This window comes from Pteropus alecto, unplaced genomic scaffold (assembly GCF_000325575.1).
Source record: "Pteropus alecto unplaced genomic scaffold, ASM32557v1 scaffold110, whole genome shotgun sequence".
Classification (NCBI taxonomy): domain Eukaryota; kingdom Metazoa; phylum Chordata; class Mammalia; order Chiroptera; family Pteropodidae; genus Pteropus; species Pteropus alecto.
The window spans coordinates 5,447,943-5,464,883 of NW_006431920.1; the positions used below are offsets into that span (position 1 = coordinate 5,447,943).

The following is a 16,941-nucleotide window of genomic DNA, read 5'->3' on the forward strand; positions in this document are numbered from 1 at the left end:
CTTTTAATGTAAGATGAAGATAAATTTTTAACATTTATTGATTTCATGTTTGAATGTATAATCCCCCCCATCAAGATGGTTACCTAAAAATTTCATAGTGATCTGTTTGTCTTTGTTAGACTTTCCAGAGCTGCTGTAAGAATTTAGATTTTCCATTTTTCAAAAATTATGCTTTTTAAATAAAGAGGTTACCTGGTTACTTTTCGCTCTTTTCCAACACACTATTATCTTTACTATGGAAAAAGGAAAATAACAACTTGTGAGATTTCGACTCCAAGGGCTAACAATCCTGCGCTACACACCGGCCTCATCTGCACGCGAGGAGCTCCGCTGAATTTCACGAACTAAACCGCGTGGCTCGCCCGCCATCTGCACACTTACTCTCTGCAGGCTCTTTCGACCGGCGGCCGCTGGACGACTTCCTCAGCAGGCTCCGTCCCGAGGTAAAGAGGCTGGTGAGTTCTTCCAAAGGGCTTGTGGGCGTTCTGGACCGGGAGCCGCTGGGCGCCGACCCGTACGTGTTCACCGAAGCATTGACCATCTTGCCCCCATCCTGCGACACTGGCCTGGTGGTCGAATGAGGCACTGATGGAGAGCTCCTTGAGAGGCTGCCCGAATGCACAGCGTCGTAGGGGGGAGGCCTTTTGAGGCTGAGGGGGGTCAGGGACCGCCCCATGCTGACCGGCGACGGGGAGGCCGAGTGGCTTTTCGGGTAGCCGTGCGGGGACTGCGTTCGGTACAGAGTGGAAGGCGGGGGAGGGGACGAGGAGAGCACAGACGTCGCCGGAGCGGGTCCTAGCGCTCCGCTCTGGTCTTTCTCCAGTTTGGGATGACCCGAGGAGTGAGAGGGCAGCGAGGATGGCGAGGCTCCCGCCTGCTGTTTCATGTAAGACACGTTTTCCAACACAGGAAGCTTTGTGACCTCCAGTGGGGTGAGTGGAGACTCGTCGGAATTGGGGGAGCACTGCACAGGGGCTGGTGGGAACACCAGCAGTGGGGGTCTATGCGAAAGCAGGTTGGGGAAGGGCGGGGGGATGTCACAAAGCAAACCCTTTGGAGTACATGGCACTGAGGACTTGGCGAAGTCCAAGTCAGGCACCGTGGGCGTAGCACACTGCGAAGAACAACTGTGATGGTCAAGGTCACATTTTGAGTCTTGGCCCAAGTCGTCAAAAATGGGGTATTTCATTTCCTCGTAGACGGCCTCGCTCTGGTCGTCGTCCTCCTTCCTGAAGTCTCTGAGAATGTTCCCCACCATCTCGATGTACACCGGCTCCTCCTCCTCCGGGTCCCCCGCGGGGCTGCTGGCCTGGGAGAGGGAGGAGTCGCGCGTGAGCGACGTCCTCCGCGGCCCGTGCTTCTTGATGTACGTTTCATCAAAAGATGTGCTGAGCTGAGTGTTTGGATTCCGTTTTGGTTTGGGAGGAGGAATTTTCTTCGAATATTCATCACTGTGGGGTCTCGGTTTGGTCGACACTAAAAGGGGGCGGGGAAGAAAGTAAAATTGATGAGTGAAATAGAAAAGTTTTTAAAAATAATCTGCACTTGGGTTTGCTATTGTAAACTTTTGATGGGAGAGGTAGTCTGCTTCAATTCTAGCTTGAGGCTTAGACCAAAAAGCAAACAAAAATAATCAAATATTTCCCATATTTAGAAAAATCAGATGACAGAACAAGAGTAAATTTATTTTCAGACTAATATTAATAATCCAATTAAGACCAGGACTATTCATGCTTCTGCCTTAGAACTTCTAAATAGAAACCTTCAGATGAAACATGTTAGAAAAAATATCACAAATTTCATAAAGATTAATCTCCAAGAATTAATCAAGGAACTCAAGGAAAAAATTTTTTAGAGTTCCCGTTATCACAAATGGTCACAAAAATACTATGGGAACTGAGCCTTTTTAATGATGTGGCTGTTGCGTGATATCACATCTTGCTTTCATTTGGGATAAAAGTGTCCGAGCCTGCTCAACTTCATCTCTACCTTGGTTCAGATAAATAACTTTTATAGAGATGGGTCTGATACTTCGGGAGAAATTTATGTGAAAATCTTATAAGTCTAGACAAGTTAATCTCCGAATCTCCAGGTACTGTTGACTATGGTGTAGTCGTTTGTTTTTGTTCATAAGATCTCTTATGGTATCCCAAATGCAGTCTTGGAATAAATTTAATAGATATGTTGCACTGACACATCAGAACCCCCTCGAAGGTTTACCAGAGAATAAACCAGAGGATGATGTGTAAGCTTCAAGAATAACTCTGGAAACTCAGAACAGATGTGTGTACCAGGGCATTCCACAGCCCGCTGAAAACCCCCCGCTGATGGAACATAAACCTCTGACACTATACAGTAGGGTGGGACAGGCTGGCAACATGGTTCTCACTGAAGTCAATTGTTAAGCATGCAGGCAAGGTACTAGAGTCTGGTTATTATCTCATTATCCCATTGTGCTGATACATGATTACAATGATTATCATTATTATGCAACGTGGCAAAATGCAGTTGCTTGTGGTAAATGGTAGCATATAATGTAAGTTGACAGTATAACTCATTGGTATACAACTATGAGAAAATAAAAGGCTGCTCTATAATTTGCAGCCTTAAGGGAGGAGGGCCTCCAGGCACAGATCAGGAAAACACCTGGAATCACCTTTATTTTCATCAACCAGCATACTTATGACACCAGCATGGGAGCTTTATTTTGAAACTTACTAAAGGAAAGGCAAAGGTTAGTTAGGCAGCTGCTCTTCAATCATGCCTTCAGAGAACAGGAACCAGATATTCTAGAAGTGGCTATGGCTCTCACTTTTCTAGGTCATTCCTACTTTCCAATATTGTGCTCCACTAGGCCCCTGATATTTGATTTTACTCACTACCATCAAACAGCTTTTTGAAGGGAAGATCCTTAGTGCGTTTTCTTTTAACTCACATTAGGAAAAAACTAGCCGCTCTTTTCCAGCTCAGTATAGCAGCAGAGTCTTTTAGTGCCCAAAGCGAAAAGCCTAGAGACTTGACTGGGTAAAAATTACCCAGACGGTTCTTCAGGAGGGACTCGAAGTGACCAATAGCTCCTCTCTATATCTCTTGCCCGTTTAAATTTTACTGGTTTTGAAATCTATCGTGTGTTAATTTTCACAATTTAAATAGATCCTCAGATTATATTATCTGAGCCCGAATAAAGTAAAATTATACATCACTGAATAAGGTAGACTTAGTACTGGAGAGACTTTGAAAAGAGTCAGGACTGAGAAGAACAAAAGCCTACCCGGACCACTTTGATGCTTATTTCTCTCCACCCTCCACCTCAGTGCATCATTCTAGGCTGCATAATGTATGCTCTGAAACAAATATTTGCCTCTGACTGTTGGGTTGTAGGGATTGAATGGTGTGGAATTGGGAGGATACTTAGAGAAGTCTGGATAGTGAGGTGCTCTGTAAATGGAGGGTTAACGTAAAGCTAGGAATTCATGTATGTCCATGCGATGGATAACTTCATGATATGGAAACAATTATACTTAGAATAAGATTTTCATCTGTCCCCCTCCTTAATTATAATCTACTTTTGTTTTCTTTGACTCTTCACTAAAGGCAGATATTCCAAATTAGACTTGGATAGTAGCATGGAGAGATAAATAGGACAGATGGATTTCGAAAATCTACTGAGCCCAAGCCTACATAGTAGCACTGCATAGAGAGGAGATCATAGCCCAGATCCCCAGGCAGTGAGGGTCAATGGCAGAGCTGGGAGTGACATGATACTCAGGGAAGCAACAGTCTCATGAACAACCCTGGAGCCAACATCCCTCTTCTCAAGTAGATTAGAAGGCAGCCTTTGGAATGAGCATGACCAATGCTTGCGTTGCATTCAAAATGCAAGAAAATGATACTCATTTCATTTGCCAAAAGAAACAGAAAAAAAAAAAAAGATGAAATAAATACCCTTGATAGATATGAAATGAGTGAGAAAAGAAAAGGTTCTATTCTAGAACACAACATAGATAGAATTAAGGTAGAATGACTATCCATTAAGAAGGAATTTAGAGAATCCATTTGTACTGTGGGGACAACTTCACTGCCAAAGCAAGTACAGATATTGTCTGACAAGGGAAATAAAATATATGTGACTCTTATGGTGACATTGAGATCATGAAAACTGGTTGTTGCTAGAGACTGAACTGTGTCCCTCCCAAATTCATATGTTGAAGTCCTAATCCCCCCATGCGATGATATTTAGAGATGGGGTTTTGGGGAGATAATTAGGTTTAGATGAGGTCATGAGGATTGGGTCCTCATAATGAATGGGATTAGTGCTCTAATAAGAGACACCAAGGAGCGTGCTGGCTCACCACTCTCTCCATGACGTGAGGACACAGTGACAAAGCAGCCATGCGCAAGCCCAGAAGGGAGCTCTCACCAGAAACCAACCAGGATGTCACCTTGTCTTGGACTTTTGCCCTCAAAAACTATGTGAAAATAAATGTCTGTTGTTTAAGCCACCTAGTCTGTCGTATTTTGTTATGGCAGCTCGAGCTGACATAGGTAACAGTCTATTTATGGAGCCTGATGTACGGACCCCATCCATTTGAATGATCAGCACCCGCTTGCATTTCTTCCCTTGGCATTGGAGTACTTTTTTAGACTAACTTTGCTATTTTAAGATTTAATAGAACTCTTTCCAATCGTTTAAATGTAGTTTTCACTTGTCCCTGCCCCATATCTTCTCAGCCCCTGAAACTATGTCACAGCATTTTATAGACCCCTGGATAATAGCAATGCTATTCCCAGGCACCCACCCAGGGCACCCTGAGACCACATGGTCCATTATTATGGTTCTTCTTCTCGATCTGACTCTCCAACCTCTGAATTGTGCCAAGGCACATCCCATCTGATCCCAACCCATTTTCTGGGTGGTTTTTGTTTGCTGTTGTCATTTGCTTTGGCATATCAACTCCTTGCTTCACCCTGTCCTGCTGCCCACCAGCTGAAGCAATTCTCCACCCAGCCAGCCTTGCCCAGAGAATCCTTCATTATGCGAGGAAGCTTCTTCCCGCTCCCTCTTCCTGTGTGGCAAGAAGAGCCTAATGCAGGCTGACTCATATAATTCAATCGCATTTTGTTTCTGGTCTTCTTCTTTGTATTGATCCAAATTTGAAATGAGAGTATTGAGGATTATTTAGAGAGTAAAATGTTAAATAAATTACAGATGATCGGGATAAACAAACAGATTCATTCCTTTGATATTGGGAGACTTTTTTTCCAGGTATTACCTGCTTCTCATTCTTTATCTTCCTAGCCCTCTCTCTGGAAAATCAGAGGATGAAACTATTTCTTTTCTAATGAACTGATTTTTCTCTCCATTTTCCATTTATCACCTGGTTTTACCTCAGTCCAAGTATTGACTAAATAATAGATGGAGCAATAAAAATTTGTTTCAACTGTCATATATATATTTTTTTTAAGTTTACCCATATAAGGCAAAGGCTGAAATTTTAAGCAGCATTGTCACATAATTACTTATGCTTTAATTTCACTATGGGGATTAAGAATTAAAGAAAAATTCATCTTTCTAAAGTAATTTTTTTAAAGTACTTATAGTCTTGATCTATGTACATAGATGCTGAAATACTGCTCATAAATGACAATGAAAATTGCACTGCAACTACAACCACAATAGAATAGTGATTTTTATTGCTTTTGAGTGAAGTTCCAATTATTTCTAATAAGTCCAAATATAGAAGCAATAATTCCTGTTCAGCTCCAGAACACGACTTTTAATTCTTAAAATAGTATAATGACAGTAGCATTGAATAAGCAGAAAGTGACGTTTTTGAAATGAGCTATCTGGGAACAAAGGTTATGCATGGTTTTCAGTCATGCCCAGATGATCTGTCTTTCACAGTTAATTCTGGAAAGCCTCCATGTCCCTTGTCAACCTATCTTTCTGAAATCATTTTTTTCTTACTTAAAAAAAAAAAAAAGAAGAAGAAGTATAATGCAAAACTGAGCTTTATCTGTGGATGCTCTTGACCCAAGAGGTGGAAAAAGAGACAGGACATAAGTCAGCATCTCCTCTCATAGAAAGTGTCTTTGGCCACTGAATCCCTGAAACTGAAAAGCTCTTAGCCACTCTCCGGCCCCAATTCCATATGTTACCAAGGAAGAAATATACATCCCTTATTGACTATTTAAAAATATTTAAATCTCATAATTTAGATTCAATCTTTTATACCTTTTAAAACAAACAGAAGTAACAAAGGAAAGAGAAAGAAGCTGTGATTACATTATTTCCATTTTGTTATATTGTGTATGGTGTAGAGCGTCATTGAAAAAACTCTTCTCTGCCTATGCTATAATGATTGAATCCTAACTTTTAGCTCTGGTTATGGAGGTAAATTTAAAGAGGTAATTAAATAGGGAAATGGGAGTCCAATGAAGAGAAGTAAGGTCCACACTGTGTGATACTGGAACTGTCTGATTCTTGAAGGTGAGAGACGCATTTCTCACTTTCGGCAGAATTGTGCCCACAATAACTTTCTTTTCACAACTCACAATTCCAAGGGTTTGAGGGATATTTTTATTTTCACAGTCACAAGCCGCACGATACTACTGCAAAATTGTCTCTCTCTCTCTCTTTTTTTTTTTTTTTTAATTAAGGTGTTTGTAAAGGGATGGAAGTGGCAGATCTCTGTGATCTGTCACAGTAGGACCAAGAAGGTGGGATGATGTACAAAACGGATTGGATTTGGAGTTGTAGGGCCTATGTTACTGAATTTGGCAACAGTATATACTAATGACTCAGATCAAAGTTTGTCTGGAAACAGTGTAAGACATGGAGCTGGCTCAACAATGTGGTTTGAAAGTTGAGTGGGACTGAGTCAGCTTAAGCTAAAAGACAGGACTATGTCAACTTGCCTCAGTCAAACTGCATAACCCTGGCAAATTATTTTGGAGTGCATGTTTATTTATACTTACTTTTGCCATATAGATAGCAAAGGACTTTAATTGGAACCACTGATTTTTTAATTACTCGTCTCAACCCCATTCGTTATAAAATAAAATTGGGGTTTTGTAAGCAATGTTTTGAAAAAAACGAATCAGAATAGTTTAGAACACACGAGTGCATTTCATGTGATAAGGGTAAGCGTTGTTTCTTGAAACAATATTTATCAGATTATGGATATTTCTTAGGTCTCACATATCTCTATTCCAAGTTATGATGAGGAACGTTTGAGCAATCCTAAGCAGAAAATCTCTGGCTGATGATCTTTAGTGAGGGCTCCATCAGTTCCTTCCCTCTCCGTATGTGCATGTTTTCCCATCCCTCACGAGGTGGAGTCCATTTCTTCTCCCATTAAAGTTGGCAGCTTTCACCTTCCTCCCAGGCACCATGAGAGATGTGCCTCACTACTCTGAGATCACCACACTGAGAGGAAGTGCCAGACAACCATGGGAAATGAACCCCCAAAATGCAATCGATAAGGAAAATAAAACCTTAGCCATATGATCCCAGTAGAGCTGAACCAGTCGCCCTGCCCCCACCCTCCACCCCCCCACACACCTCTCGGCTATTTAAGCCATCCCAGGTGAGATAGCAGACACTTGTGATCAGTGGCACATCATCCCTACTGTGCCCTACTGAATTCCTGACCCACAGAATTGTGAGCAAATATGATCATGGCTTTTGCATCTCTAAATCTGGGGTAGTTTGTTAAGCATGCGTACACATCTGAAACAGGTAACAGAAGTATGGTTCTGCTGTAACAAAAATCTAAAACTTTTGCATTGGCTTTGGGCCTGGATGGTGGAAACTGTTGGGACGCTGAAAAGTTGGTGAGGAAATTGCTATTAGAGGCTGGAAGAACAGGAGAGCTATGTTACCTTGGTAAAAAAAAAAAAAAAAAAAAAAAAAAAATTGGCAAGACTATTGCCTGTGGAATGCAGATAATATACAATGTGTACTTAATGAAATCACGGACCTAACTAAGAAGAGTTCTAGAGGCATGTGAACATGTCAATTGGCATGTTTTAGCCATGTATGATAAGAGACTGCAAGGCGGGGAGGGGGACTGAGAAAGGAACTATTCAGTTCTCAGAAAAAAATGAAAGGAAATAGCTCGAACACAAGACTTGCCATAAAGCCTGCTCTGAGCAGGAAAAGGTTTTCAAAATGAAAAATAGCCACACGCAAAGGCCTTCGGGTAAAAATCAAATTAAAAGTGTGGCTATAAGAGACTTTATTGAGATATCTGAAAGATTTAAGGCAGCAAACCCACAGCTTTTAAGAATCATAATTACAAGTGTTATTTCACAATATTCTGACCCTTATCCTAAGAGGAGGCAGGCCTAACTCAGTGCAATTTATGTTTCTGTCTTTTGTCTAATAAAATAGAGTAGAATTTGTTTCAAAGGAAAACCACAAAAATTATAAAAGAGGTTTGCCAACTTTGACTAAAAGGGGCAGAAACAGTTCAAATTTAAATTTAAAAAAGTCTTTGGGCCCCTGAACTTTTAAGGGCTGGAAGAGAGCTAAGAAAACTATTCAGATGCAGCTCAGTACAGGTCATTTCTTATGGACGGGAAAGACGACTGAGAGCAGATGTAAAAGCTCAAAAAGCAAAGTCAAGAGCCACAGAGAACCAAAAACAAGGAGCAGAACTGGGACTTAACTGATAAATATTTTCTGCCCTTGGAATAGGAAGAATTGGGCACATGTGCACAAAAGTGCCAGTGACTTCTGTGTACTTCTCCAACCTCCAGCCCCTACTTTTTTGAACGAGGCTGTACACTGCCGTTTTCCTGGTCCTGATCCACCGGTCCATGTAAGGTTCTATAGGACAGATAAATTATACTTATATTTCAGCATCTTTCAAGATGAGGTGTTGCCCCCAAGGAGCCTCATGGGACGTAGGCATGTTTTAGATCATGAACTACTGGATTTCAAGCAGATATCGTAAGGCAAAGGAACATTTTGGCAATGGGGTGACAATATTTTGTCTATTGGGAATATTGTCACTAGCAGGCAAGTTGTGGTAGACAGTCTTTGAAGACAGCCACCTTCGATTCCTTCCCTCTTAATGTGCATTCTACCTATTAATAAGTGGGGTCTATCTCCCCCTCCTCAGATCAGGCTGGCCTGTGACTTCCCTTGACCAACAGAATGTGGCAGGAGTGGTACTCTGAGTCTTGTAGTTAAAAGAACTGAGAGTTTTTACCTTCTCTATCTTGAGAGTCAATTGTCATATAAGACCACTTAGAACAACATGCTATGGAGCAACTCAGCCTAGTCATGTGAAGAGGCCAAGGTGGTGCAAGAAGATGGTCCAGACATGTGAGTGAAGACTTTTTAGATCTTCTAACTCATCCCAACTGCCAGATGAATACAGCCAAATAAGAGACCCCCAACCGATACCACACAGAGTAGAAGAACCACCCATATAATCTAAGTCAACTCACAGAAAAATAAGAAATAATCAATTGTTGCTGGTTTAAGCCATGGCATTTTGGGGTTGGTTCATTACACAACAAGCGATAACTGAAAAGTATCCCAAAATTAATTTCCTATTTTTGTGGATAGCTCATAGAAAATGCCATTGTTATTTTCCTAGAACTCGAGGAAGCAGAAAGCATCCTTCCAGCATAGAGAAATTAAGGAGGTAAGAGTGCCTCCTGAGAATTATAACATCATCACAGGATGATTCAGAGACGAGACACACAAAGAGAGTGCATACTTTCTGGTCAAAAAGACTGGGTCGAAATCAGAGTGAAGATATTAACATATACAAGGGAAGAACAACCAGAGGGCAGCTTTCCAACCTCAAGGAACATAAAATCAGGGGACTTGCAGAGCAAAACATGGTGGCCCCCTACAGCAGTACCCAATTATGCCCAGTCCTCAGTTATACCTCTGTCGTGGGGAGGGGCCAACATGCTGGTAGAGACTGAAGCCTCTATGTATGTGCTTCTCACAAGTCCTTCATATTCTAACTTCAGATTCACCAAGAACCCTTTAATAATTTTGATTTCCAAACTTTATGCATATGTTTTTCATTAGAAACAAGCAAACCGAAATTTGGTTTTCTACTGCGGTGGTCCGAATGTTTGTGTCCTCCCCGGCAAATTCAGTGTTGAAATCCTAACGCCCACTGTGATAGTATTAGAAGATGGGGCTTTGGGGTAGTGATTATGTCATGAGGGTGGGGCCATCATGAGTGTGACTGATGCTCTTATAGAGGAGACCCCACAAGCTCCCTCGCTCCTTCATCACGCGAGGACACAGTGAAGTCTCAGCAGTTTGCAACCTGGAAGAGGGCTCTCATCAGAATCCAGCTGTGCTGGCACGCTGATCTTGGACTGCCAGCTTCCAACACTGTAAGAAGCCGATCTCTGCTGTTTATAAGATACCTACGATGTGACAGGCTGCTGCTATAACAGTGCAAACGGACTAAGACATACACCCATCTCTTCTGAGCCTGGTTACCATGACATCTTAGTGACTCCAGACACCTGATGAGATAGAGTTTCTGAGCTTATAGATTGAAGGTCGGGTCTGTGCCAGGTCAGATTCTCCACAGAAACACCACCTCATGGGAATCTGTGCAGACAAGCAGCCAGCAGTCCCAGAAAGACACAACACTTGGTTTACCACGTTTATCTCAAATGTCTCGTCTGATATTTCCATGTCAGGGTAGTATCTGTTTCCAGATCATTCCCCTCCTACCCTGGTCATGGATACTCATTAGACACAGATCACCTATGCAAAGGACAAATGTCAGCTATGCCGTGGGAATTTCCTTGACTATACTGCTGAAGTCTCTAGATTCCACCTGTCATTATGTGTTTTACACAAGTCTAGAAAGTGTAGGGAAAAAAAAATATCTATCAGGGAGAGGGGCTGCTGTGCAGGGGTGATCACAGTTAGACAATAGGCTAAAACGTTAGGTTCCATAACTGACGAAAATGATTTGCTTGACCAATAGGCATTTGTTTCATAATTACAATCTCTAATTGTTCACTGAACAATAAACTACCAATGCATCATGGTTTAAAATTTTCAATTCTTTTTCTTATGCATTCCTTCAGATTTTCTTCCTTCTTTCCTCCATTTTTAAATGAAAGTTGACCTTCTTAGAGTTTTTAGGAATACTTAAAGACTGACTTTATTCAGGAAAACAACCTAAATAAAACTCTATGTCTACAGTACTATAGGTTCTCCAAACTTGCAACTCTTTTTTTTGTGTACCAACTGCCTTCACCCAGTAGTCAATCAAATGATACTTAGGAAGTCTAAGCCAAGGAAAATAATATGCATATTTAAAACTTAGGCATAGCTGAGTTATTAAACTACTGGTTATAACTTTATCTTTTTGCCCAAATATTTTGAATCCATCAGCTTTATCAACACAGTCGCTCTCGCTTGTAGCATCACCACCTGCAGAGAAAGGAAGTTACCAAATAAGCTAATTTCCTGAGTCTTGAGGGAAAAAATGCGACAACCACAACAAAAAAGCAGCCATGGAAAAATGCATGATGCTGAGCGCCCAACAGAAGCTCAGTTAATTTGGATTCCACCCAGGAGGATATTATGTGAAGGGAGAAAGTTGGGAGAAAAATCCGATTAACCACTGGATCATTTCTCCTGTTCCTCCGGCAGTCGGCTCTGCAGAAGCTGAGTCCCCACAGTGTCACAGAGCCAGTCTGCTGGGGATTAGCCTTTGTAAGTCTGTCCTGGTGGAGATATAAAGATAGAAATGTCTGTGATCTTTTAAAGGATTTGAGATCACAGAGGAAGCAGCATGAAATTACAGAACCATAAAACATTCCATTCAACTTCATTGAAGTTGTGTTGATGTGCGCTAGCTTCTCTAATGGAAATATAGTAATAATAATAATATAATAATAAATAATAATAATAATAATAGCTACCAAGTATCAAATGCATTTTTTTGTATCAGGCAATGTGCTTTCAGGAAATTATTTCATTCAATCTTCACAATGTCCCTACGAGTTAACACTATTAATTTTAAACCCTATTTTACAGGCATTGAAATTACATTATAGAATAATCAAATTACTTGCCCAAAAAGTAGAGACTGGTTTTGAAACCAGGTAATGTGACTCTAGTTGCCATACTGTCAAAGAATAATTTGCCTTTATAGATGATGGTGCTTTTATAAATATATAATCAAGGGTGTTTTAACCATTTTTTTTTAAAACAATACCAACACTCTTCCACGAGTGAATTATATTCCAATTCTAATTTAGTAGTTGTGTAAACATGGGAAGGTTAACTCTAACCTTTTTAAACCTCATTAAACTCAGTTGTTAAATGGGTATAATGAAGCTTATTCATGGGATAGAGCAAGGATCTAAAAGACACTATACCCGAAGTATCTGCATTCTCCCTGGGCCATAGGAAGAGCTTAAGAAGTAAAACTGATATCATTATCAATTATCAGCAGTCATAAAAAATCTATCTTAGAAGATATGTAATGAGAGCATACATCATACATCACATACATCACATTTATTTAGCACTGAGCTATAAAAATTAATGGTGTCAATGGCAGAGATCCTACCAGTTCTGGGAAATTATCAATTGAGTGATTGCCTAAAGATATGTAGATTTTACGTTCACTGAACTATGAGATCAATATTTCAGCTTCTTTCAAATTAGGTTTATATCTCATGCATATCCACATCATCGAAGTGAATTTATTTTGAAAGATGTATTTTTTTCCTTTAAAATTACATAGGCTTTGGGATTTTCTGGACATGGCTGTTTCAGTGTTGGCATTCTTAATTTCTTACAGCTTAAGTTGAAAAACAAAACAAAAGAAAAGATTTTCCTTGGGTGAGTTTTAATGTAAAAACTGCAATTAAAATCAAAACAAAAGAGAAGACGAAAGCTGTAAGTCACAGCATATGGGTAGCAATGAAGAAAACTCAAAAGATTCACACCTACTACTCAAATTCACTTTTTTCCAAACCACAGATATACTCCTTAGGTTTCGCAAAATAGCATTTAGGGGTTGTTTTCTGTGTTTCTCAAATTTAGGAAAAGTGTAACTAGATTCTCAAAAAAGAAAGGGAGAGAGAATATTTTCAAAAGATGCAACGGTTCATCTTGAGGACATTCTAATGGTTTATGCTATGTGCATGTAATGGACATGTAGGTTTTTTATATTTATGTGATTCAGTTTAGGATATTATAGAAACCCCATTATCCTTATACAGTGTCCCCTCCTCTCTTGCCGAGTGAAGGTGGCAAAGGGAAAGAATTTCCTTTTGTGTGTGCACAATTTGTCCTTAGCCCTAATAACCCTATGATTCTTTTTTCATAGGCTCTTTATCTTTTCTAAAAGAAGATCATTTATCTTTCTTTAGGCTCAGATGAGAAAAATGGTCCCATCCAGGCCAGGGTGATTTGACCAAGGTCAGAACCTCATTGACCACGAGGAAGAGACACTGGTCTTTTGTGGTCCTGCGTTCTTAGAGACCAATGAAAACACACCACAAACGGAAGCAGCATTGGACAATGGAAGAGTGTAAGCCTTGACTTTTGAACCACAGGCCACAGAGCAGCTTTGTTTTTTTCTTTCTCATAATTCTTGGCAGTTCTGTACAATCCACAGTAATTTAAGAGAAGGGGCTCTGAACTGGCAAGCAACTGGCGGGCCACATGAAGCAAGCCTTCCTTACCTTGGGTGAATTCATGAGCTATTTGTACACCTAACCTTTCATTGTTCAAATAGTTATGACAACTACTGGGGTTATTATTTGGCTTCAGTTTTAGACTTAGGTTTGTTTTTTCTTCTGTATAATAAAAATGATTAGGACAATGTGAATTCTGAACATAAAATGTAAGAAAAGAGAGGGACTTACAGTCATCCAGTCTGTACTGTTCTCAGATTATTGCCCTCAGATTATTCCCTGCGAGCCCAACTCATACCTTAAACATCTAACTCAACCTCCGCTTGGAATCTTAACCTAAAAGTTAAACTTCAACTCATAGATCTTTTGAGTAAAAATAATGGGAATTTAGATGAACGTTCTAAACCTAATCATGAAGTACATTTTCAAATTCAAATTTGAATTTCTATATGTGTATACATATTCATACATGCAGTATGTGTGTATATGTGCACATATGGATGTATATATGCATGTATATATGTGTAACATGTATTCTACATACATTTATATGCTCATCTGTCTATTTCCTACACACTGAGACATGTCCTGCTTTGTGATAATAAAAATGGTTAGGATGCTAGATCAGACCCTTTATATAGAGATTGTAATTACTATAATCAATTAACTCTGACCATGTCATGAACCCGCTCTTGCCATGTCTGCTCAGAAGCTAGCAATACCTCCTCCTAATTATTAGGAAAAAAATAAGGTCTTCCATCATGTGGCCCAATTCTCTTTCTCCAGCCACATCTTATAGTGCTCGTCCCTTTAATAATTCCCCGCACTCAGAGGCTTTTCTTTCAGGGATTCAGAATTTTTTTTTAAAAAAGTGATTTTCCTACTCAGGGACCTCTTTCTTGGAAATTCAATCTAAAAAAGAGTGACCTCTGAAATCCTCCCTGGTTTGTGTCACTATTTCTGGGTCCTTGTTTATTTGTGTTATTGATCATTTAATGTCCTTCTCCTCCCCCTGGATTGGAAAAATCATGTTTGTCTTCTTCACCTCTGAAGCCCCAACTATAAGCACAGCACTTATCTTAGAAAACAATTAGAATTTTGCAGTTACAAATAAAAAGATGTAAACGTAAACTTTCACTTTGCTCAGCCATTTTCAACACCTTCTTATTAATTCATTTCAGAAATATTTTGCAATGAAGTAGCTAAGTGTGTAGACCTAGTCTTACTATCAGACATCTTATCTGTGATCCATGAAGAAAACTTTCATCATAGCATGAGAAACAGCAAAAGCTTGTCACAGTTAAAATGGGAGAAAAGATGCAAAGTTCACCTAAGCTAAGCTGGTAGTTTTGAAAGAGACAAAGCAACGACAGAGGACCTCGGTGTTAGAAATGTAGAATTAGGAAGATCACGGAGAGGAAGTTGATCTTAGCAGGAACAGAGTTTGGGGGTGTCCTCAGCACACAAAGTAAGCGGGAACAGTGAGTGCTGCCTCTTCCATTTCCTCGTCTCTGAACGTTCTCGAGTAAATTTGCTCCTACAGTGCTTTCAAAAAGCAGAAAGACCCAAACAGGGCAGACAGACTGTTCTTTGTCAACAGGAATGTCAGTGCTACCTTGGAGATAAGGATCCTTTGCAGTCAAACCCATGTCCTACAACCTTCAGATAATCACCCTGAAGTACACAGCACTTAGACCAGAAAATAAGAGCTTTCTAGCGAGCTCTACCCAGCAAGCTGCTTGAAATAATAACCAAAATTCCTGAGTCAGGGAGATAATTGAGACATTGGGCACATCTGGTGAATGCCCTTAGAATGAGCAGGAAGCCACATGCCCTGGATTTCTCCATTTTTTTTTTTTCTCTATGTATTCCTATGAACAGATTAGAATGAGAAGAATTGTTTTCCTCATTCATGTATCTTTTGTCACACACCCACATAAAGCAATAGCAGAAACTGTTCTTTCCCTCAGTGAATTTACCATTTAAAGGAGAAACAAAATACATGTAATTTCTAACTATTTACCACCAAATGAGACTCATGACTGACAAAACAAGTAGGAAAAACACACCAGTAACCTAAATTGCAGCTCCCACTCCTTCCTGCCTCGCCCCGTCTCCCAGATTTTTAGTGAGCCTTTCATAACACTTTAATCCATCAACTTGGGTCCAGTTAAGAACTTTTCAAAGACAGGAAGCCAGACCTTAATTAAATTATTCTTTTGCATTGCATGTTCATTGCCACAAATTTGGTGAAAGCTTGCCCCAGACACAGAACTAAATTGAAAACTGATGTACAGATGTGGCCCCCAGTTCCAGGACGTGAGCCACTGGGGTGAGCAGATGACTTAACATTTCATTTCAAATAATGTAATATATGCAAAGGTAGAATGATATATGCAGGATACTAAAAGAAAAATAGTTTTATTAAAAACATCCCGATGTATATATTATAGCTATCTAGCTGAATTGTTACTGTGTTCCAGCTAATGCCCTCTGCTTCACCCATGATGACACAATCACAATAAACCATAATTGCCTCTATGCTTGTCTGTGTCCTTCCCAGAGTTCTCGCCCTGTGAGAGCCTTGCCTGTCTCCGTCCTATAACCAGTGTCTGGCCAGGGTTCTGGGACAGAGCAGGAACTGTAAGAGAGCTGTTCAACAGATGAGTGTAATGACTCAAAACTGGAGATACTGAGGAGTCTTTATGTGTCTTATCATGCTGTACATTAACTAACCCTTCTCTATCTTTTCAATTTCTTTTCCTAACCCTGTCCTCCCTCACTCTGTTCCGGCCACACTGGCCTCCTTCTTATCCTTAATTGCCAAGCATGTTCTGATCTCAGGGACTTTTATTTGCTCTTCCCTGTGTCTGGAATGTTCTTCCCCCAGACATCTGCATGGCTTGCTCCATCACTTTACTTCAATTCTGCTCAGAGGGTTTTCTCTGCTATCTGCCTGCCCTCCCTACTACTCATTCTCTTATTTATCTCCATAGTGCTCATCACTACCTGACATCATATTATATATTTAGGTCTACTTGTCTTATTGTCTGCCTTCCTGCCCTGGAACAAGAATTTCATGATGGAAGGGACTTGTTTTTAGGCACTGCTATTTATGCCCAGCACTGCAGTAGTGCCTGATAGCTAGTATTTGTTCAATAAACATTTGTTGAGATAATAAATTTATGAGAAGCCATAAAAAAAGTACTTCTTTTGTTGCCTGCATCTCTGCCATCTCAGACTTCTCTAGCAAATTCATTCATAGAACCTGGGATGAAATGCGTG

The 16,941-nt window shown here is 40.3% G+C and overlaps 1 protein-coding gene across 1 annotated transcript in view; it reads right to left on the minus strand.

Annotated features, from left to right (window-relative positions):
• The window catches only part of NYAP2 (neuronal tyrosine-phosphorylated phosphoinositide-3-kinase adaptor 2), a 192,569-nt gene that overhangs the window by 55,380 nt on the left and 120,248 nt on the right, over nt 1–16,941 (minus strand). The window contains exon 4 of the mRNA XM_006906661.1: nt 382–1,476. Coding sequence (XP_006906723.1) covers nt 382–1,476 — 1,095 coding nt within the window. The remainder of the gene's footprint in view (nt 1–381; nt 1,477–16,941) is intronic.